General features: G+C 37.6%; 1 protein-coding gene across 1 annotated transcript in view; it reads left to right on the top strand.

The window, feature by feature from the left end:
- The window catches only part of SHTN1 (shootin 1), a 65,804-nt gene that overhangs the window by 30,879 nt on the left and 10,023 nt on the right, over window positions 1-24,902 (top strand). The window contains exons 8-16 of the mRNA XM_085319115.1: window positions 3,395-3,489; window positions 12,800-12,946; window positions 14,294-14,447; window positions 15,802-15,907; window positions 17,783-17,865; window positions 20,786-20,895; window positions 21,579-21,632; window positions 23,528-23,648; window positions 24,515-24,698. Of these exons, the coding sequence (XP_085175241.1) occupies window positions 3,395-3,489; window positions 12,800-12,946; window positions 14,294-14,447; window positions 15,802-15,907; window positions 17,783-17,865; window positions 20,786-20,895; window positions 21,579-21,632; window positions 23,528-23,648; window positions 24,515-24,698 (1,054 nt within the window). The remainder of the gene's footprint in view (window positions 1-3,394; window positions 3,490-12,799; window positions 12,947-14,293; window positions 14,448-15,801; window positions 15,908-17,782; window positions 17,866-20,785; window positions 20,896-21,578; window positions 21,633-23,527; window positions 23,649-24,514; window positions 24,699-24,902) is intronic.

Genomic DNA, 24,902 nt, shown 5'->3' with positions numbered 1-24,902 from the left:
TTTTTTTTTTTTTTTTTGCTGGAGCAGTAATGGCAGACTAAAGCAGGAGGAGAGTCCTTGACAGAGATGGAGTTTGAACTCAAATCTCCTGTTACTTTCTTAAATTGCTATATTTTAGTTGGGATACAGCTAATAGTTTTGAATATCTAAGGTCTTGGGAGTATGTGGGAGCACATATGGAAGGAAATAGGACAAGGCTGCTGAGAATGAGGTCAATGGGATTTCCAAGCTATGGAATGAAAGTAGGGACCCAGCCAAGTGGGAAGAGAAGAAAGATAAAACAGATAGGCACAGGAGACAGTCTATGGAGAAATAGGGCTCAGGAAAGGAAAGCTTTTTCTTAAGGAAAAGCTTTTTCTTAATCAAGGATAGTGTTTCCAAATGAGAAATAGTTGACTCAAAATAAGTTGCTGGGGTGGGGAGGGCCATGGAGGGGAAGATTTTAGTTGCTTGGGTTACTTTCCCCTTTTCTATTGCTTGTTTAGCCCTGTAAAATTAAAGCTTGTTGATTAAATGTCTCTGTGGCTGTTTCGTATTTTCCTGAAGTAGAAGAGAATGGGACTGTCCTTCAATGCCTTTTTTTTCTTGATGCTTTATTTGTTCTGCCTTCCAAAGTCATTCAGTTAGTTGTTCAACAGCACCTTAACAATATATCCTGGAAGACTTTAGCCATATTCACCGTGCCTAATGCTATTCTGATTTATCTTCAAGGTGTTCCTCTACAGTTGTCTTCCACCTGCTCACAAAGGGAGGAAAAATAAAACTCCCAGGAGTTCTGAAACGGTGATCAGGCAGTGCAGGGAACTGCCAAGGCTGCCACTTCCTCACGGGAAGACTGATAGCCAGCTATAGGCAGAGAATAGCCACACAGCGAAGCCCTAGAGAGCAACCTTTGAAGTAACAAAGACTCCAGACATGCTGTAGTCACTTGCCAATAATGCTTCTTTTTTCTTTGGAAAAAGTATATTAGGTCAGCATAGTCTTGTGTTCTTGAGAAAACAGCTGAGTTTCGGATTACAAAGAAATATATGGCCTTTTAGTGGGAAACGATCCTCTCTCTTTCCCTTTGCAGTCCACTTTCTTATCTTCTGTCAATCCTGCAGCTGCCCCTCATAGTTGAGAGGGGATTTGCAGAGCAGTAGGGCATACTCTGTAACCCTTCACCAAGTGTTTATTCCTCACCTCTTGCGTATTACTGAATTGCTTTAACCTATGGCAGACAATACTTAAACTCTTAAAACATCAAACTTATGACATGTTGATTAGATAGACTAGCTTGAAGAAGCTATTGATGGGATGATGTGGCAGTTGAAAGGTTTCTGAAATGCATGGGGGTTGGTTTGTTTGTTTTTTCCTCAGCATGATCAAAAGAGCAACCCTTTGATTCACATTTGATACCTGCCTTTCTGGAAGGAGGGGTTATATCAGGATAGGTCCTAATGCACTGGCACTGTAAGCCAGAGGTTTTGTATGTTTCGGGTGAGCTACCAAAGTATATTGCTGCATATTGAATAGATACCTGCTGTATTCTGTGTCTCTGTGATGCTGTCTTGGAGCTGTATAATCAATATATTCCCATCAGAACTGGTGAATTTATCTTTTAAGTTTTTTCTAAGAGTGTTTTTTAAAAAGAAAGTTAACATCATTTTGGGAGTCAGATGAATGGGATGTGTTTTCCACTATCTAAAGTACACTTATTGCACTTAACTGTTACACTTGTCTCCAAAGAAGCAAGGGATTTGTATAGGACAGTTTTAGAAATCTGGTGTCATCACTCTGGAAACTAATCTTCAGCTAGTAAGACCTGAAGCCTACCAAAAGAGTGCAAGTGATCACTGAGACATGTTAAGAATTTTTACATGATATTTGGTGTCCTGGACTGAAATCTGTTGAGAATAGTTTGGGGAAGCATGCCTCATGGCTAGCATTAGCCACCTATGTTCAACTTCACTTGTTTGACCACAGTTTAAACATGGGCAACTCAAAATTGTACTGCTTTCTTCTTGAAGCTTCTTTAAATCTCTGAAATAAAGAGACGCTTTATACCCTACTTAGGCCAAATCCTCCAAAATACATGAAATCTTTGGGTTGAACAAGGCTCTCTTGTGTCTTTTATTGCTCGTACTTAGAGAGGCAAAACATAGTCTTGACTACCTGGTGTTTGTTACCACAGTCTTTGAGTCTAGGCTCCACTAAAAGATGCTCTCTCTACCTTTAATTACTCCTTTTCTAGAACAATTTAGAGAGAAGTAGATCCTTGGCTTGATGTAACTTTCTTGTCAGTATGGAGGGATGATCATTTATAGGCTAGTCTAACAGAACAGAAACTCAAGATTTCTCAGTTAAGTGGAATTAATACCCTGCTAAACTGGGAGAGGGGAGGCTCTTCCAAGGAGAACTGAGGAACTTCTTGGTGAGGAGAAATTAATTTTTATTTTGTCTTCCCCCTAACATAGGTAAGGGAAGGAAAGCATTTCACGATTAAGAATCGTAACTTCTATTTTTTTTTTTTTTGGTAGCATTTGGTGTTATGGGGACTCCAGTTCAGACAACTAATAATGATTTGTTAGTTCCTTAGTGTTTCAGCATTAAAATCTTCTAACTGGCAGTGATGCTGTACTGTTAGGTAAGAGGTGTGGGGAAAAAGAGCAAGAAAGGATGGAAACAGAGATGGTAATATATCTGGAAGTTTATACTTCCTTTGTAATTATAAGGGAAAAATGACGAATATGAGGAATTGTTCTAACTTTGTGTTATTATACTGAATGCCAAAGTAAAGCTAAGATGAGTGGATAGAAATACTTATTGAACTAAAAACCATCAGATGTTTCCAATTCATTGTTTACAGACACAAAGTAAAAATGCAGAGAGCAAGCAAGTTGCGTAGTACTTCAGAAAAAAAGAACAGTAAAAATCATATGCTATTGTAAGAAAAGAAATATACCAGAATATTTTTTTCTAATGTTACAATGCCTGTTTGTGTAGGTATGCATGAGATTGTTACCTGTGTACACACAGGTATAAAGTCAATACATGTGATGATCTGGTCGAAACATCTATTTCTGAGGTACAGCCATTTCTGGTGTGGAATTCACCAGTCAACATTCTGCAGTAACATTGCCCAGCAGTACAGGGCAGGAGGAGTATTAATGTATTTAGAAGACCAGTAATTGTTTGTATAAATATTGAGGAGTTTTAGAACAAAACATGACAAATACTGCAATGTGGACTGTATGTGGAAAAGTAAAATTAAGTTACACCTTCATTGCAAGGATTCACAGTACTGGAGAACAGAAGCCTATCTGGATAAATCCAGTAGTACTTTATTCTTGTTTTGATGGGTTGTTATCCATTCCTCTTTTTATTTCTGGTTTTGTTTCATTCTTATAAACAGTGTCTGTGCTGGCAGTAGAGGAATATGAAGAACTTCATGTAAATTTTGAACTGGAAAAGAATCTGCGGAAGAAAGCAGAGTCATTTGCACAGGAGGTGAGTTGTTCAAGAAGCCAGTCATCTCATAAAATGAAAATGTTGCAACTGGGGAGGAAAAATCTACTAGCCTAGATAATTAGGTTTCAATTCCTAATTCTCATACAAAATATGTCTCTGAATTTCTGTGCAGTGTTTAACATCTGTACTTCAACTGGAAAATTAGTTTACTATTTTGACAGCATTTATAGTGTACTCTTTTTTTTCTTTTTTTTCAAGCGAGGCTTTACCTTTAGAAAGGGCTTAGACATCTGTAATATTTGAATGGAGTATATATAGCAGCTGAATTTTGGAAGGATTGTCTGCCTTTTTAATGATATAACTTAGAGCTGTGTTTTTTCCTGAAATATGTGTGAACTAGCAGAAAAAAAATTGCAAAATCTGGTATTTCGGTTTATGCAGATTTACCTGCTGTTTAACATGTGCCTTTCTCCAAAGGCACATCTATAGGGAGAATTCAAGCTGAAAAAATGCTTCTATATGCAGGAAGAGATATCAAATCCCAATAAATAGGTAAATTTAGCCTTCAGGAAATCAGTTTTGTCCAAGTAGAGAGTTCATCTGCTTTTTGTCTTTGCTGCTGTTTCTCTTTAAAAAAAATAAATAAATAAATAAATAAAGCTCTGTGATAACTCCTGTACATCTAACTGCACTCAGTTAGTGATTGTAAATCAATTTCATTTTGAAACTGTATAGAAAAAAGTGAATATGCTTACTGTGTGCTGTTACTCTTATGTTTTGGACTGGGTATTTTTGATGCTTTGGATATGAACAGAATCATGTAGCGGTATTTTAGATGCAACAAATTTTTGTGGATCTCAGATAAACTGTAAACAACCTCAAAGATGTGGAAGTTAAAGGTGAAGAAGTCACGGGGGGGGGGGAGGGGGCAAAATTGGGGTTGAATGTGCCATGTACAAAGGTTCGTACCACAGCTGTCAAGGGTACTAGCCAGGTGCAGCTGAACGCAGAGAGGTTCTCCTTCCTCTCTTCTACCTTTTGCTACTCTTTCCTGTTAGTGATCTGAGGCATAAGGCACACAGGCTCAAGCTCACAACTGTACCCATGGCAGCAAAGCTTTATGCTCATATGAGGTTCTGTGTGAGCAAGGGAGTCCCCTTGCACAGATCCTGTTGCAAGGCTGAGGCCGTGATTTGAGAACTGTGGATTCTAGGGTGTTCTTATAGGAGCTTTTTGGATTATGCCAAAGATGTGCTACGATTTTCTGCTGCTTTTGTCAGTATTCTGTGACATTCTGTTTTTTCTTTCATTGGCCGTATGTTTCTCTGTTCCTATAAAACGTTTCTTTAAAAAACAACATTCTGCTGGATTTTTAGTTTTTTCGGAAGCCCCACCGGTTACTGTGATGAGCTGTGTGATGTGGAGAAGGAACAACCTTGAGTAAAGGGCAATACCATGTGTTTCATGCTTTGTGATTAGCTTGTTTTGAGCACCTTGGGAAAGGAAATAGGCTTTGAGTAATATGCATGCGATTGCAGTGCCAAGTCAGAGGCTTTAGAATAGCATATTTTGTTTTTTTTATTTTGCATTTGTATTATATTTTTATATTTTTGTGTCATTTAAAATATCCTAGATAAATGTCTTAACTCACTGAAATAAGGACTCCTTGTCTATGGAGAGGTCTGTTTGGTGGTGGACACTGTTTTTTAAGGGGTCCAGGTATATGAAGCTTCCCTTAACTTGGGAAGTTGGCCTACATATTCAGATTAACCCCTTTATCCATAGTGTGGCATCATTTTTTTAGGTTCCCTTCTTGCAGTTTCACTGCAGCTTCAATGGGAGATCACAGGAATGGCTGGCACAGGCAGCGTTTCAAAAGTGATGCTCTTCACATCCTCTGCTTTTGATAAGAGATGAGAATTTGCTGCAGAATGTGAGCAAGCGGGAGTGCAGGTGWGAGAGATAATGGGAGGGTGAGCACATGTGTATAAGTGAACACAGATGGAGAGAGAGAAGAGACAAGGAGTGAGGGAGAGGAAGGGAGCAGGTACATGTAAGTGTGAGTGAACACTTGAAAATCAGTGCTTTTGATTTAAAAAAAATTCAAYACAGCTTTAATTATAATCATGCTACTGACATCACCATAATATATATTTGATTAATCAAAAATGATCTAACTTGAAACAATGGAATTCCTGCTCCTTAGAGATTCTAAAGCAACTGAGTAAATATTGTCAGCTGTGGTGTGGAGAGGGGGAAGGAGAAAGAAAGGATTTGATGTGAGTCACAGTCTATTGTGAAAAGTACAGGAATCTGCATAAAAGAGTTAAATAGTGAGTAAGGGGCAGGGGCATGGAAAAATCTGTACTTAACCTGAATAAAACAGAGTTGTTAACACAGGAATCTTGGCAAGCTTAACTAGAATTCTAGTATCATGTTTTAAGAGACACTTTTAAGTTCTCTCAGTTCTTTGTGGAGAAATTTATAAGAAAACAAAGGAAGGTAGAGAGTATCTTGAAGGCCATTGCAATAATATAAAGGCTAACCCTGAAAAGCACTCTTCCACAAAGATGAGTAAAATACAATACCAAAAGAGGTAGAACATAGGGAGAAATACATATTGAAAGTTTTAGCAATGTGAAAATCCCAGGAGTTTAATAAAAATAATCTAGCATAAATGGTTTATTAAGCATATATCCTGCCATGCAACAGTATTTTGTAAAGTGAACTGTTTATTACTGTTGTATGTGCTGGCATGAAGACAACCCCTGCACCTAAAGTTACTTTGGAAACCTCACTGAGAATAGGCAGTGTGCTCTCAAAGATGGTGTTGGGTTGCTATTTTCTTTTCCCTGCTGCTGTTTCAGGTGAACAGAAATGTCAAGCTGCTGGGCAGATTTATTAGGGTTCCTCTCGCTTTTGAGAATAGCATAGGCTTTTTTCAAAACACAACTTGGAAAAAGTGAAAGGCATCCCAAGTGTTTATATATCTGTAAAATAGCTTGCAGTTTGACAGACAGAATGACTACATTTAAAGGAACCCTGAAGCAAAGTGAATTGGTAATGTGCATTGTCCATCTTTTTGTTGTCTTTCCCTCTAATTTCCAATATTTATAGATGCATTCAAAAGCATATTGTATTGATGTGTATGGTTTTTTTTAATAGTTATTTCACAATAACATGTTTACATTTAACTAACTTACTACAAAATGCCTCTATTCCTTATGAGACCCTATGCCAGTGCTTAGTTGACATATTATATTTAATTCAGGACTGAATCTTCCAGTGTTGAAAGATAGAAGGTGGCCATCATTTTGTAACACCTAGGGAGAATTACATTCTCATTCTTACAGATGTCTGCAGTACACATGAGATTTTTGTGCAATGGATTTGGTTGTCTCAGTAAGTTGTGTTAGATTACGAGCTCCCAAAGAACTCCTCATTAGATGTATTTGTGACCTTTTGAGTTAATTCATGAAGACTTAGCATGCTACATCTGTGAGCGGATACTGCAAATCCAGCAAGCACTCATGGAGTAGTTCTGTATGTAAAACTACTATATATCCTCTGTTCGTTGCTGAGGATGTTTCAGTAGAAACTGGTATCTGAAGCTAATTAATTTGCGGTCCATCTGACTGTACTGCAAATAATAATTAAGGAAACATGATGAGTGGTTAGTACTTAAGTTCTCTTAAGCTTGAATGTTACCACTTCTGAAGCATGACACAAGGCTAATCTGTTTCATCAAGCTTTCTTCCAAGAACAGACTTGTGAAGTGGTAACATCTGTGTACTTTAGGAAAATACCTATTAATTTTTTTTCTCCCCAAACACTTAGTCTATTGGGGAAAAAAGTGAAGAAGTTTCCTTCTTTCATATGGGATATGATCTATTTCTGAATATATCAGATGACATCTAAATACGGTAAGAACATAGAATAATACATTCTGTAATGCCTGTGTATTTCTACTATGGCAAAACCAAAGAGCTTGATTGCAGGAGATGAACAAGCAAGTAACAATAGAGATTCTTTTTTCTTTTTTTTTTTTCCCCCTCCCTGGGCCTTGGGCAGTTATGCCTCACAGGTGAAGAATGAGTGTTACAGTTTGACAAACCCTCTTGTACAGGCTATTCAATAATACTGTATTTTTTAAGGAAGCCACAATGTTGATGGAGTTTCAGTCTTTCTCACAGCTAAAATATGTGCTTCAAACACCTCTTTTATGAGAAGCAAGTAATGGGTGAGAAATAGGGTAGTTCACCTAATCCAGCTCCCWCATTTTGAATAAATCCTTTAGATGCATATAATTTATTAATGATGCACTTTGTAGCTCTTTAAAAATGCTCCCTTTATAAAAAGTTACCTGACAATTAGCCAAATAATTAAGGAAACTACATTCTATCTACCTTTATTAGTTTAAAATTCAGATAGGCCTTAACAAAAGTCAAGGAAGCATATAAGCACTAGAGACAACATTTTCAGATCAGAGGAATGCCATTTGCACCTAAAATTGAGTGTATACCGAAGTAAGCTTGCTGGACTGCATGGCTACAGAACCCATTTATTTGTTGTAGTTTTTTTCCTGAATAGCTCTTTAGACACATATGAATCCAGTTGAACACAACGGTTTTGTAACTCATACTGGACTAATGTCATTGCTTGACGTGCAGCATTGAGCCTGAGTGTAGAGAGAGTATTTATACATCAGTGTCCAAGCTATGGATGAGTTTCTTGTGTTTTAATGATAAGATTTTTTTTTCTCTCTCTACAGTTGCATTAGAAAAAACACTAGCCACTGTTTCTGCTATAATAATTATATGCAGTGGAACTCTCAAACTCAGATATTTTTGATAGTATAGTATAGGTTAAACACAGTTACAAAGTTAAAGTGTGTATATTTATTTTTTCCATGATCAGGAATCACTGAGCTAAAATCTACACCTCAATTTAAAGCCAGGAAGTACTCTGGATTTGTATGGTGTAATGTCACTTAGTGCCCTGTCAAGCACTAATCTGACAAGATCATCCTGTCTCCTACATCTCAGCAGAGCCTTCAAACAGCCTATTCTTTTGGGGAGATGCAAGTACCTTGATCCCCATCTCCTCGGATTCGTTTCAGACATGAACACAGGACTATAAGTCTTCAGGGTACTCATGTAACAAAAGATATCTCCTCTAAATTATGACCAATATAAATGATTGTGTTAAGACTCCAAAAAGATGACTTACTGATTCCTTACTAGGATGTGGAGTGGATGGAGCCATGGAGCCATGGATTTGAAATTGAAGTCAAAAGATAGCTTGACTGAAGTCCTGTTCTCTTTTATATTTGAGACTTCTGAAGTGGGACTCTACTGTGATATGTACCTGTTATTTCATTTAGAGTGAAGTTCTGTTTGACAGTGATTTTTTATTTTGCTTTATGGGRCCAATTACCTTGTTATAACAGTTTTTTTCTGTATTGAAATATTATTCACCCTTCAAACTTCAACTAAGAAAAAGAATTTAGTACACATAGCAAGTACCCAAGCAATTTGTAGATGGAAATGTAGCAAGGTATGGAGGATATTTAAAGCATTTCCTTTGACCTCATTTTGAGAAGAGTTATTTGGAAAGCATCCAGTTATACCCTGAATGTTACTTGAATGAGGATCAGAGTTCCCAGGGGTTTGACACTAACAGAGTTGCTTTCTAACTTTTTTAATGAGGAAGAATTCCTTTTTCAACTCTGGTGTAAACAAGAAACAGCTGCAGTGAATGCTCTGTAGGGTAATGGTTAGAGCAGGGGTCTGAGAATGAGGTGTGGCCCCACTGAGGTCAAGGGAAAAACTTTTTTATTTTCAGTATTTCACCCCCCCCTCAGTTCTTGTGCAATCTCCATGATGGAACGTGGCCAAGTCCCAGATTTTCTGCGCTTCAGAGCTTCCATTTGTAAATTCAAGGGGGAAAGATACTTAGCTGCTGTGCACAGCACTTGGAGATTTTTTAAAAAATTAAGATTATAGGTATAAGCAAACTATTTTCCTTTGTGATCTGCCTTTATTTGCAGTTGTGGTTTCAATAGATTCCTCAAACATTGGCTTATGTTTCTTGCATTGATTGGGATATTCTGCAGATAATTGTCTAGCAGGTGGTAAAGTCAGAACTAATCTATCAATTGGTTAAATTCCACCTAGTCCAAATAATCCTGTTAGGAGCTATTTTGCCCTTTCAGCAGTCTTTTTAATTAATATTCAAGATTGTGCAGGCAGCCATGTTTCTACCCTGCTGAAGAATTAAGTGATTGTTTTAATTTAAAATTAGAATTAATTTCTAAGTGCCTTTTTTGTTCCATGTCAAACACACAGAACAACCTCTCAAAAACTTGCAATCAGTTTATCACTATCTCTCTCTACTTTATCTGCTATGACTGTCTTGTCTAGTGATGTCCTGACAGTATAGGATAAGATGGTACTTCAACTACGAGCGTAAGAAATTTCTGAACTGAACGGTACTCCTTATGAGAAATTGATTCCCATATGTCAGATTGCAGACTTAGGTTATAGACAATAAAGTTTTTTTGTGGCGATGAAGACACTTTCACACACATTGTAAGCAGAAACATATTTGCCGTGACCTGAAAGCAATTTATAAAGCTACTAGAAAGCACAGGACATCTCGAGGAAACTTTAGAATGAAAAGGTTTTCATTTAGTTCAAGAGAACTTTCTCCTCGGAAAGCATGAAACAAAGTGAATATGGATTTGCCACATTTGGTGAAGTATGTACTGAAGTCGTGATACTTGATTTGTTTTAGTACTATATCCTTTTTCAGAAAGGACCAGATACAGATGGAGAGGAGGAAAAGGAAGCAGTGGATTTCTGCTCTCTCAGGCTGAACATAAACACAGGGAAGAAAAGAAATCTCAAATTATGACTTCGAACTATATTTTTGGAATACAAAAAAACAAAACAAAAACAAAAACCAAGTTTTCACTTTGCTTTGAAAGTTCACAGTAGATAAACTGCTATGTTTACGCAAAGATGGCTTCTAAAGAAATGTTGTTTCTCTTACATGACAGGAGTGTAGCAGGCTTTTATTGTGTTGAGCAGTTCTTTACCAGTGATTTAGAGGTCTTTCTAAAGTATAGTTACTCAAAAATGTTATTTTTTAAGAAGATAAAATATTAAATAAATGAGTTACAAGACAAAGGCAAACCTTCACAGCTTGGGTTGGGTGGCTGGCGTTGGTTCTGAACTTTTACTGCCTTTGAACAGTTTTTGCTTTACTAGTATAAGATACTGCAAATGTATTTGATTTGAGCAGGTGGATTTTGTGATGGGGAACTGATGCAAAGTGCACATTTCAGCTGAAAACAGCCTACAAGGTTTTCTTGAGTACCAGTCTAGAATTCTAGTGTTGTTCAGGATGATTTGTTCCATGTAGCAAATTTACATTAGGTAACATCTGTACAACTCGCAACAGGAGGATATGCAGTGAGCACAATGAGCAGGGAGTACATGTGAGGTCTCCTCGCATCCACATGCAACCCCACTGTGGCGCGCTGTGCTCCACGTCTGCTTCCAATGAGTTCCTTGCCATTCAAAACACAAGGCTGTGGGCTTGCAGCGTGGGCAGCACTCCATGGTAACTGCTCTTTTCCTACAATAAACAGGAGGCAGATCGCCCCATTTTCACTGTGTAGGACAGACAGGAGGAAGGCAGACTGTTTCACAGAAGTCACTGTAGCTGTTCCCTGCAGTCACAGTGGTTATCATTTTTGTGCTACTGTGCAACTGTACCACACAGTGGGCTGTGTGTTATAGTAGATTTTTTGTATTTGTTATGAAACAAATACAGTACTAGAGCCTGTATTTGTTGTTTCCTCTTCATCAGATACTTCCAGTTCTTTATTACCTGCCTTATAACACAGCTTCGTCCAATGAAGTGTTGATTATTCATTTTATTAGTATTAAGGTCACATCAATTGACTCTTCTTCGCACACAGTCATGCAGGCTGCATTGTGAATAGCAGCTCAGCACAGTCAGCAGGCTTCTCTTTCTGTTCATGCAGATAGAGTTGCTTTCTAAGAAAACTCACTTGAAGTGTCCATGAAAAGTGGTGGGTAGAATGCTTACTTCAAACCTGAATTAGCTGGTGTTTCTTAAAATCCAGTTGTTAGGGGGGAAAAAAAAAGCCACACAGCAGTGCAGTGGCACTGGACAGAAAGAACCATATGTCAGTAACTAGAATCTGTAATTTTGGCCCAAGAATGAATAGTACAGGAAGCTGAAAAGATCTCATGGAGCTTTTATATTTCTAAAATTTCTTTCTTGAAACACCTTGCTCTTGCTGTGTTTTAACAATCTGAGGGAGTATATCTCTGTTCTCAGACTTTTTTTTTCCTGCCAGCATGCTTTGCTGACCTCTGCACACTCATCTGAAATCTTAACCTGACCCAGTCCCTGTTTCTCCCTTAAAAATGGAGACAGCTGAATTCAAGAGTGGAAGCCCCTGTTGCTGGGGGCACCCTTTTACCTGAAAAGCACATCAATATGGGAAATAAATTCCTTGGGGAGTTTTGTTGGCAGGAAACAWTTTTTTTTTCTTGAAATTCCTAAATGGACTCAAGCAGATCCTGTCACCTAAGGAACTGCACATGCTGATGGCTTCTGCACCTCTTAGGTTAAACCTAGAGATGCATGTGACATTTGTATCATTTGTAACAATGTCATGTCTCTTCACCATTTGATTTTTTTTTTTTTAATTTACCCACTTCCCATATCAAAAATATAACTGAGGAAGAGGAAAGAATACAAACATTAGAAGTAAAAGACTGAAATTGCACCGGTATGCCTTTCCCCGGGGTAAGTACATACACTGGTTGCACAAACACAGACTGAAATTCATTTTCCAGATGCACTCCATCATTCAGATATCTGCATAACTGTCAGATAATACGATTTGTGCCAGAGTGTGCAGATGTGTTAGTGGAGATTGTGACTTCGTAGACATTTTTTCCCTCGGCCCTATGCTCTTTCAGTTTCTTCAGAGCTCCCAGAATAGGAATCAGATTGTTTATATTTCAAGGAAGCAAAATTGCAGAGATGCATTCAAATTCTGAATGCTGCTAACGTGCAGGTAATTTAGGTGTAGTGGCAGGTTCTTCTTTCAACAAACACCTGGTTCATTTCAGTGTACACTTAGCTCTTGTAAAATTTTACTCTTAAACTTGCTTTTCCCTTCCTTCTCACCTCCCCCCCCCATATTCACGCCATGTTAATTTCTTCATTTTGTTTCCAGTTGCCCCCTTTTTTTAGGAAAGCATTAGTCTTTAATGATTGTTGGGGATGTTTTTTGTTTTGACAGATGTTTATTGAACAGAACAAGATGAAAAGGCAAAGTCAGCTGCTTCTGCAAAATTCTGCTCCTGATCAACAACTTTTGAAAGCTTTGGATGAGAATGCTAAGCTGACTCATACATTAGAAGAAGAGAGACTTCAGCATCAACAAAAGGTAAAACGAGATTACTTTTTATTTTACCTCATGCAGAGGTTTTTGAAATCTTCCTGAACTTAATGGGTGATACAAATTGTAATGTATTTGCCACGTTCAGAATTATTAAAGATCTTGTCCCCCCAGAAGTGTTTATAGTCTAAAAATTAAGCTTCAGAGAAGATTGTGATCTTCTTCTTCTGAGTTACTGGTAAGATGTGAGTGCAAAACCTTCAGGCTGAAGTTTCTGGTTTAAGCAAGTATTTTATTTTGGATACCTCTAAAGCCCAAGTCTAATTATAAGCATTAGATGAAGTTCCATTACATGGAGAAGATATGACAGGAGAGTGTTTTGGACCATGAGGAGTATAAAGGTTGTTGTTCTAGGATAAACTAAAAAGACCAGAGGCAAGATGTAGGCAGTTTATATTTGTAGTCTGGTCTCTTGCTAAACAAATATATAGAGGAGCCAGACATACTGGAGCAAGGAAAAGCCAAGTAAGTGCTGCAAAATGGCATGAGAGGATCAAAAGTTATAGGATCTAAACAAATACAATTTTTGAAATAGGATAATTAGATCAATCTTTAACTCTGAGAAATATCCATTGCTTTGCTGAGAGCATGAAAATGAGCTTCCTCATAGATGTGAGATCTATTCTTGTAAATCTTGTTTAATATATTAATGTTAGAAAGAGGTACATAGTTTCTGTGCTTTCATGAATACAGCAACACTGAGACTGTATTTAATCTCTCATACTTTTGAATAGATATTTTAGGAGAATAATTGCCAGTTCTATAAAGTGGCAATTTATAGAAGACTTCTAGTTTTTGGCTTCTTCAAGACCAGACCAAATTTTATATGTTTAAAGGGGTTTGGAAGTGATCGCTACTGGACAGCTGAATGCTGCCTCTCAACCTAATTTTCCTTAATTCACCTATTGACATCTGTGAGACTTTTGACAAGAGAGTTTAAATAACAAACTATCAGTGGAAGCTGTCATTAAGAGAAGAAGAATATTAATGTTCTTCAAATGAAAAAGCATTCTGAAATGGAGCCTCTTCAAATGAGGCAAGAAAAACTCTATACAAGGAAAAAGGGAAAATCTTATAGTGTAGGTACTTTTGGACTGTTTTCCAAGGAGGGTGGGGGTAGAAGTAGGATTAGAGTAGAAGATCTGACATGTCTCAAAATGGTCTATCTAGCTCTCATTGGAAAAAAAAAAAAATCTGCCTTCTCTGTGGGAACTATAGATCACTGTATACTAATATCATATTTTCAGGAATTGCCATGTCTGATAGATTATTCATCAAAAGGAAGGACAGAAAATACCTTTTACTGTAATGAATGCTGTTGGTTGCCAACTGCAGGTCAAAGAATTGGAAGAGCAGCTAGAAAATCAAGTACTACATAAGGAGATCAGTCGTCTTAAACAGCAACTAGAACTTTTGGAAGAAGATAAAAAGGAACTAGAGCTTAAGTGTCAGAACTCTGAAGAAAAAGCTAGAGACCTAAAGCATTCAGGTAAAATTATGTAATGAATTTCAGTTTAGAAGCACACTTGGGTGTGAATGGTGCATATCTAGAATTACACGTTATATTTGAGACCCCAAAAGCAATAGCCGTTGTATAGCTGAGATCCAAACCTGTACTTAACAAGACTAGGTTCAGTAGCTGTCTTCAGCCACAGCATACTATGTCCAGAATGTATTTGAAAGAACCTTTTAAAATTTCTGTAAGATATAAAATGTTGTTAAATTGCCCTGAGTCTTACATGTGAGTGCGTATGTGTGTGTGTGTGTGTGTGTGTGTGTGTGTTTGTGAAAGAAAGAGTACTTCCTATTCAGTGCAAATGTACTAGTTTAAATGTACCCCTTTTCCTAGTTTTAAAAACAAATAAAATTAGATAACTGTAGTCATTCTTCTGCAAAGATGAAGGATGGTTTATCAGATTATGGAGTCTCCATTGCGTGAACTGTACAAAAGTGTGCCAAGATTATCAAGCTATCCAAGTACTTAGTACTTGTTTGCCCTTTAAAATTAATTTATCAATGTAAAAATTATATTTGGAGTTTAACTATTTTTTTTCGTTTACTTTAAATGCAAATGTTAAGTTTAAATAAATTTTAAACTGTAATTTGAAATAGAATTTAATATATGATTCTATCATCACAAGACCTGAAGAACCATATCCACTTTGGAAATCATATTTTGTACTTCTGACTGAATTCCTGCTGAAATCACAAGAAATTGCTAAAAGGTTTTGTTACCAGAAGAAATTTAAGACATTTTTCTTCTGTTTCTGCCCTTCCCCAGTTAATTGCATTTGACATTTCAAGTGCAGAAAAGTAAGTAGTTTCCACATTTGTTTAGATAGGAATTGGACATAACAGGGAAAAAAATCCTTTCTCTTTTTGGCTTTTTTGTTAGGAGTGAAAAAACACTAAAGCCCATCAGCAAGATGCAAGTATAGGACTAGAAACTGCAATGGTTTATATCCTCATCTTTGTTTAGTTCATTCTAAAATGCAAACTCAAATAGATTTTAAGGTGAACATGATGCATTTTTTTCCTGCACTATCATTTTATATGAAGAATTCAATATGAAGAAACACGTGATTTTAATTCCAAAAGTAACACGGTTATTGGTAGCTAGTCTAATAGGAATCCTGTGCATTTAGAACACTGTTCTTTGTGAAAAATGTTGTTGAAAAGTAGGAGTTCCTAGTAATTAAGTGGATTAATCTTGTCTGTTTTCCAGTTAGTTAGTAGCTTTTTTTTTTTTTTTTTGCTTAAACCAGCAGAATATTTCTTAGAGCTTTAGCAGCAGATGTGGGAGGCAGAGAACTCACTCTGGTTTATTTTATTTTCTTTCACAGTTGATGAACTTCAAAAACGAGTACACCAGTCAGAAAATCCTGCACCACCACCTCCACCACCACCACCTCCTCCTCTTCCTCCCCCCCCTCCTCCTAACCCGATACGGTAAGTGCTTAAATCAAGAGTCGCAGCATTGATGTTCTTTGCTGAAGCAGAATGCATTGCATGAGCTTCCATTCAAGCAGGAAAAATGTCTTTAAAGAAAAAAGGTTTTCTCTACCTATCTTGGGCTTCATTCCTTTCTTTTTACCAACAGGACACTTTCTGCCCCAGCGGGTAACAAACCCACAGCCTGACCAATTTTGAACAGTGTCTCCCTTCCCAAGCCTAATGAATTGTCTAGACTGTGACTTTGGGAGGAGGGATACCTGTCTTCTCTAAATTTGAGATTTTTTTTTTTGATTCACCTGATAGCTGTAATTATAAACTTGAGAAGTGCTTATCTGAATCTGCTGCTAAGAATACCCCTTTGAAGCAAAGGATATGTTGGATTACTGTGTGTCCTTTCCTGTCAGATACTGGTGATGAAAATGCTGACTCCATTGAGTTCCCACATTTGCTTTCATAACTTATAAAGAAAAGACCCTGTTACTGGGCAGTTTTGGTGAAATGGCCAAAATCAAGGCCAAGTTTTTCAAAAGCACCTTAAAAGACCAATGTGATATATCTTTCATTAGAGCCAAATTAGTGGAGCCCTAAATTGTGCTTAGGTAATTTTAGGAACTCAGTTAATCTTCATGTTGGGACTGCTTAGATACTTGAAATAAAATACCTACTCCAGTGCACTGCTGGACTAGAAAGACAAGAAGTTCACATCCCCTTTTCTGTCATGACAGTTACAATTTGTTTTGGAAAATTATTTTTCCAGAAGTGTTGAAAGTCCAGGAGCTCTCCCAGTCTTGCGTAAACACTTGTTTTTGAACATCCTCCTCTTTTTTAAAGAAGAAGAAAAAAAAAGACTGATGATACTTTCTAACTTGCTGTATTAGAAATTACACTCAAGAGTCTTGTTAACTACTGAATTAAATATAGAAATGCTGATGATTGTTAGGGAGAGTTCATGCCTTTGTGCATCTTGTTCTGTTTTAAAAATTCAAATCAAAATGTTTTCTGAACAACAGTTTTTGCTCATTTGCTCCTTTTACCTCCATTAACTCTTCTGGCTTATCTGTTCCTTTCTCACTGCTGTGTAGTATGAATTAAATTGTGGGGTTTTGCATTTTTAAGTTTGAGTCCTTTATTAATCAGGAAAGATGACACACTTTAAGCCTTGCTAAACTAGAGTAATTTTTCAAGCATCGTGAGGTTCGTGTGTGTATAAAGGTTGTTTTAAAAGCTAGGCACTGAATGCTGCTTTTTTTTTTTCTGCTGTTGGGTTATGACCCCTTATCTCAGTGAGGTCACTGTCCTTCTCTGTAATGATCAATACTCAGAAAAGAATGCCCAGCTGACACATTAGATATGTGTTAGTACTTATACATGGGCTTTAAAATGAATCATTTCCTTGGCTGGACTTTGATGTTTTGATTATACTTAATGATAACTATTTGATGCTAAGAAGATTACAAACAGAAGTCTTGGAGTTGGTGAGGAGATACTGATCAACATATTTAAGTGTCCTTTGAAGAATWATATTTTACTTTAATATCAGCAACTCTTCCTTCCTTTTATTATGCCAGGGCAGCTTTGATTTATCATGCATCACAATGAGGTACTATCTTCTAATTCAAAGTYGAAGTGTTTTGGTTTGTGTTTAACCTCTGTTAAAAAGAAATAAAAAATCTGGTGTATTTTGAGGGGAGACATTGTGGGGAATAATTCACAACATACATCTGCATTTACAAATTGTTAAATGAACCTTTTGTAAGTACCTGTTTAATCAGGTAGTAAGCAAGCTGTTTGTGTGTCATGTTCAGAATTCATTCTAACAGTGTGTAATAGAGGACAGAATGACAGTCTGCAGTTTCATTTTCCTGAAAGGTCTCTCATGTCAATGATTCGTAAGAGATCTCACTCCAACACCAGTGTGAGCAAGAAGGAGAAACCTCCTCAGCAGGATTCAGGTATGACTCATATTCTTTTAATGTTATGTAGATTATTTTCTAGGTACTGCAGTGCTCCTAGTGAAGATGAACTGCAGGTATAGATACTCATGCGTGAAGTGGGACCACCATCTGTGTCCTCAGTGTATTCATCTACCCTGCAGTCCAGAAATATGACTACAGCCTAGGTATATGTACTCTGAGATAGCAAGTGATATCTTTGTAGATTTGGTATTACAAATTTCCTCCAGACCCCCCAAAAGTTTGCATAGTGTCTTTTGCCATTGGTGCCCCCACAACTAAGCTGGTGATCAGCAGCCAATTTAATTTTTCTGAATGTTTATTTTAGTATGAACAATATTTGAGGCTGCAGATCTAAAAACATTAGAGCAGACCCTCTACTTGTCGTATCTGAAAATAAGTTCTGATCTTCCTTCCTGTTGCTCTAATGCTTATCAGATACACAGCTGAGCTGATTTCCCTCGCAAATCTGGCAGAAAAATGTATCCTCTTTCCCCCACTTTGGGGGGTGGGGTGGTTCATATTTATTTAGGCTCACAGAAGTACCTGACAAGTTGAGCAGTCACCTGACAACAGAGATGTACTGGGTGAGATGAATCGAGGAGGAGCAGGGTGGATGGCACCATACTGTTACAGTGAATTGATGGAGCTTTTTGAGTTGTACCGCAGGAGTTTGGTACTGTCTGTGGCTATTGTACTATAGCAGTGTTGAGAAGCTCACTCTGTGCCTATCAACTGGATGTGCTACAGCACGTCCAGTGCTCTACATACCAACAGGTTACCCAGAAGAAGCAAAAATACTAAAGGCAAACCCAACAATCTTTAAGCAGAGTGCAAGTTATATACAAGATAATACAGGGAAATTTTTGACTACCGGATAGCTTCTTTTTTGTGATTCTTTTTTCTGTCCAGAGCCTCTCTCCAAAACTAGTTTGTTCAATGCTTCAGTTTCGTATCTCATTTTTTTGTCTTATATAATTACCACTCAAAGCTGGCTTGCTCTCCATGTGAAGTAATAGCTAAAATTGTATTTTATTGATGTTAATGGAAGCTGGGAACTAAGTAGGATGAGAAGAGGAGATAAGTAGATTTACAAATGATTGTGAGTGCCTGAAAAGTCAGAGCTAGTCAGACCAGCGCTGCAGTCAAATAACCAAGATTCCCCTCTTTGTGTGGCTCTTCATCCTGACACAGCAGTTTGTTTGCAGTGAATTGTTTAACTTGTTTGCTGTCCTTTAAACAAATCAAGAGGCTGCAGAGTGGAACTTGGCTCAAATTATGTGTTTGCTTCTTTTCAAGAAGGCACAGGTTATCCATGGCTATGGTTGTAACTGTGAAAGAAAAGTCACTATTAGTAGACTGTAACTGTATACAAGCATGGTTGGATTGTTAGATAGAACCAACAGGCAGAAGGTAGGGGAAAGGAAGTTCTACATGTGCCATTTTTTAGGTGTGGAAATAAGGAATAGAATTATTTGGGCAGACCCCTTGAGGGGTCTTTGGCAACTGGTTACCAGTCTGAGAGAGAAAAGGTGGTTGTTTTGACCCTTGTTAAGGACTTAGAATGAGTGATTTCTATTGCATACCACCAATTAATCTTTTATATTTGAAACAGCCTGTTTGTGAATTTAAAGCCTGACATTAAATCAACTTACAGTACAGAAACTGCATTACTATGAATCATCAATAGTACCTGACAAGTGGGATAGCAAAAGTCTATTTAAAATTCCTGTAAGGCACTACRTAACAGCTTTGAATAGCATCCACCGTATTTCTCCATGTTTTTACTTTAGTCTTTTTTCTCCCCTTTTTGTGTGGCACATTGTGTCTTTTTTTACATTACCCAACACTAATAAGCTATCAGATATTGTTTAGCTTCATCCCATGGCTTCCAGTTTCATCTGAATATTTTGCAGTTGTGATACTGCATCTTTTTTGGAAATCAGCTGGTTTCTTTTACGGTGTTTAAGTTTTTTGCCCTGTAACTCAACGCCATGTTCTTTAAATGTGTGTTTTTTAGTTTCGTCTGAGATGTCTGTGTATCATTTCAGGAAGGTTCTTAAACCTGTTCGAAATATGAGACATATTTTTGTATCCCATAATAGGCTAGATATAGGCCTCACCATGGGGTGCTGTCAACTTGTCCTGTGTTAATGAAGCTGTGGAAATTTCTATTGAGCCTTAGTAAACAGATATGATGGAACTGCAGCTGTATTTTTCACTCCTTGGTGCTTCAGCTTATAACATTTAGCTTTTGCAACTCCAAACAGTTACAGGAGTTTTTCATTTTTCAGGATATTTGTTTTTCCAGACTTATGCAGGCACTCCTATTTGATATCTGAGAAGTCCACAGCTAGAACCTCAACATGTGTAAATTGCCATTGTATCCTAGAGCAGATTGTGACAGTTTAGCTGATAGCAGGTATCCCTAATAGCCCTGAATCCAGAAACCAGAATTCCAGATAAGTATAGAGAAAACTGTTGATTTCTCCTACCCAGTGGAAAAAAGGAATACCTTCTAGATGTACTTACTGTGAGGTAAAGTGCTTCTTTGTGGTGGGGAAAAATAAGGGTAACGTAATAGTCCTGTAAGAAAGACCTACAAAGCCTGCTTGTAGGGAGAAGAATGTATATTTATGCATGTCGTTTATGTTTTTAATAAAGCTGAGCAAAAAGCATGGATTTGGATTGTACATGAGCAATATACACTGATCATAAAGGCATGATGACTGCAGATTGTATAACTAAGTACATTTTATCTGTAGATGCCAATTTTGTGATTAAGACTAAATGTATAACTATGGTAACAGGCTGTATGTGACAAGCAARCTATTTAGGAGGATGTGTTTAACATATGTGTTTCCTTTGGGCTATTTTTCTGTAGTTCATGTCTGTAATAAGCTCTCTGATTTTGGAACAGGTGAAGAAGTTACAGATCTCAAGAGACAAGCTGTTGAAGAAATGATGGACAGAATTAAAAAGGGAGTTCATCTGAGGCCAGTCAACCAGTCAAGCAGACTTAAAACAAAGGTTGAAATGAATAGAAGATTAATTATGTTAGCCCAGTACAGTAGTTTTTACTGAAAAAAAACAGATTTTCCATAACATTCAAAAGAATATGCTTGCTTTTCTTTTCTCTTTTGCTTTGTTTGGGTTTGAATCAATGAAATCATGTAGCAGACCTTGTACCTGAAGAAGGGGGAGGGAAGTGAAAAGAACAGTACACAAATGCCCAGTTTCTTTGGGAATGAAAGCAAAACAGCTGGTAAACAAACAGCCATGGAGGAACAAAAAGGACCAGGAGTATAACTGGGTAATGTAAATTGAATGATTGAGAAGTCTGCTGTACTTAGCACTATTTCCTCCTCCTTTTATGTAACAATCAGCACTAATACATGAATATGCCTACTGTAATATAATGCTTAATGTCTTCATAAAAGCTTGAAATAGTACCCTGTTAATCTATCTTAATGTATAGGCTGTGGTTTGTAGTGTTAATTCTTGAGCTAAGACTCTTCTCTCCATCCATATAAGAAAATGGATTGAATGTCAGCCATGTGCCCATGGGAGAGGAAAACAGAGGAACACAAGGCAATGGTACACCTGTGTCCTCAAGCACAAAATCTGTCATCTTGGTTCAGTATATTTCAGCTAGGTCAGATTAGTAAGCATGTGGGTTTTTTTTAATGTGTATATGTTATGATTACTTACAGCCAGAAACACCAAAATCCTCTGAAAGTGCAATGAAAGAACTGAAAGGGATTCTGGTAAGGAAACCTGTCATTTATGTATCATTTTTATTTCTTCACACAGCTGACAGGACCTTCTGTGCAAAATAGCACAGTATTTGAGTATTTGAAAGTTCTGCRTTAGCATTTTGGCTTGAAGCTGTAGAGCAGCTTCAGAGTGAATCCCCTGATCGTCTTTACTTCTTGCATTGGTCCTATTCATTGAATGGTTTTGGTCTTGCCAGCAAAATTTGTTTTGGAGAAAAGTGACCCATTTAATTTTGCTCCAAGATTGTATATTCCTCCCCCTACAGGAGATGTGATGGTCTGAACATGCAACAGGTCCTTTGGAAACCTTCAGAGTACTCATAAATGGGGATGCTCAGGAAGAGAGACCTCAATAAATCTAGTCCAAAGTAAAGCCCCTGAACTGCATGTGTAGAGTAGGTAGGGTTCTCAGCATAACAGATTTGAGCTCCTGCTCTCTTATGGGACACCAATTTTTAGAATGAGCAGAAGAAACATACAGTCACTGCATTGCTGTATCTATAGCTTGTTGCTTTTGGCCCTTCAGGATATTTGCAATATAGGACACGTTACATAAAATCCAATTTCATTCCATTCTTGAGAATAGTCATTATGCWCAGTCAGACAACAAACATGGGGGTGGGAGGTGATGGAGTAAACATTTGTGTTTGTTGTTAGTATGCTAATTATGCATTTCATGTAGACCTCCACAGACCTGTTAAAAACAAAGCACATCTATATTCTGTAAATTGCAGTTAGAGCGACTCAGTTGCTCATGTTGCTTTCATGTACATACATCATTTATACAGATCTGAAGAATGTTACTCATTAATAACATATATGCTCAGTTAAATTTTGAATATTTGCCAAAGAAAATGTTTTAATTTATTGAGGGAGTAAGAAATTTTGAGTTACTTTCCTGGAATCCTGCAAGTAGCAGTGCTTTTGTGATTTGAGATGCAACTTCCTGTTGTCATTTGCTGTTCCTATTCAGGGTTATGTACTTGTCAACAGAAGATGTTAAGAATGTTATTCATGCTGTGGAAAAAATGCTATGGAAGTCTGACACACTTGGAAAGGTGAAATAAACAGGCTTCCTGGAGATTCCTGATGATGGCAAGACTTAGGAGGAGACTGAAATAGAATGTGGGTCCCAAATTTTCAGCTACCTTGCAAACAATTTGGGAACTTTTACTATCAATTGAATACTGAACCAGGAGGCAGCAAACTCCCATCAGTTGCTGTAAGGCAGTAATAGCATGTATTTGTGTATTGTACACATACAATACCATTTTAACCAGCAATCTAATCCTATAAGCAAGAGAAACCATGAAATATGTGGAAGTAGACTCAAGTATRTACCAGATCAGCTAGATTATAGAGTACAGTAACCTACTGCAGTTGGAGCTAGTACATGCTGACTTCTTCACATCTTTGTCCACATACCTGGGTGCAACACAAGAGCACACTACAATGTAAAACATGCTAGAACAGTGAAATATGCCTTTTTGCTAGTATAGTTAATTATGACTGGTGTCACTCCAGCAGTGTGTTAAGATTATTAAAATTTTAAGAGAAGGAGGTTGGAGGATCCTTGCAAACATCAGTGTGAGTTTGTTAGTGATCCAGAGCATCTGTGCTAAGCTTGATATCCACTTTATAAGGAAGGTAAATGTGATTAGTCCATACATAGGGAAATCCAGGTAAGGGAAGGAGTGATGAATCAAGCCCCAAGGGCTCCCTGTGAAACAAGAGGGAAAGCTTTGTGTACTGATCTAGGACTGCAGTTGTTTTTCTGCAGTTTAAAGGGTTCTCATATACTGCTGCTGATCTGCATTGTGCATATGGGTTATTTGGAAAGGCATAATATACTCAGAGTGTTTTTTCATGCCTGTTTCTTGCTATAGGAAACACTTAACAAATCCACTAGTTCTCGAAGCTTAAAATCCCTTGAAACGGACAGCAGCGAAACAGAGCTAGAACAAGTTCTGCGACGCCGAAAAGTAACAACTGACCAGGACAGTGGCAGTAAGTGGTTAGATTCCTTCATAGTCTGTGTCCTGTCCCTGCATTAAGAGCCTCTTAAAGCTTTGCTGTGTCTTCCAGACCTTTGCCATTTCAGCCAGTAGGTAGAATCTTGCTTGCTTCTGTATTGACTCTCTCCCCCTTCAAACCTGTCCCTTTTTCATCTGTTTTCTCCAAGAAATACCTCTGTCAGGATTTTTTGCGAACGCATCCATGCACACACATACCTGTGTTTGACTGGAGTTAAGACATTGCCATTGGAGTCATTAGTCTCAATCTCCCATGCAAGTACTCTTGAAAGTAACAGTGAGTAGAGAAATGAAGGCATATAAATGCCATTTTGAATTGGCCTCCTCTGCAGAGGAAGAATCTGCAGTTTTTAAGCTATGCTTTGCTGTCTTCATCTTTAAGAAACTGTTGATGTCCTCCCTGGTTAGGAACACAGGCTGCACAAGTGTTGGGCCTGTGCCAGAGTCCATGTAGACATGGCTGGTTTTAACATGACTGTAAGGCTTAGCTTGGACTTTGTAGATAGACAGTTCACTAATTACTAGTGAACTAGTTAGAACAGACTAGTTAGAACAGACTTTTTTTTGTAGGTGGATTGACCTTCACTCTGCACTTCAAGCTGGGAGAGGACTTCAAGCTGTGACTCAGTTGTGCTCTGTTGGCAGCAGGATTTACTATCTCCCATTGCAAGGGAACTGAGTGCATGATTGTGTAAACATAGCAAGCCCTGCTTACAGTGCAAGAGAGCACCTTTTATTTATTTATTTTTTTAATTTAACTTGATTTCTGTTTTGCTTACATGTCATTTCCAGAGCAGTCAACCTGGATAACAGAAGTGCTAAACTTTCTTTTGGTTTTAGATCCCACTGGAATTTTGGCCACATCAGAATCAAAGTCTCTGCCTGTGTTGGGCTCAGAAGCCAGTGCTGCTCAAACAGCATTGAACAAGAAAGAACTGGAGACAGAATTTAATTGCAAAGTACCTGATTCAGATTCTATTTCTAACCAACTAAAGAGTAGCACAAGTTCCAAGGCTACATTAAAGTAAGTAAAATATGAATCTTTAGCCATACTTTCATATCAGATCTGTTTAGCTGGTGCATTTTAAAAGTGTTTTCACATTGATTTTGATTAACACTGATACAGTTGTTTATCAGTGATTCCTAAAACAATTCTCAGTCTCCTTTAAGGCTAGAAGTTGGACTCCATAATAAAGCTCTTCTTCCTTTACAACCTGTGAATATTCTG

This window comes from Rhea americana, unplaced genomic scaffold, assembly GCF_003343005.1.
Source record: "Rhea americana isolate MKP2758 unplaced genomic scaffold, rheAme1 scaffold_57, whole genome shotgun sequence".
NCBI lineage: Eukaryota > Metazoa > Chordata > Aves > Rheiformes > Rheidae > Rhea > Rhea americana.
This window is presented reverse-complemented; position numbering and strand designations above follow the sequence as displayed.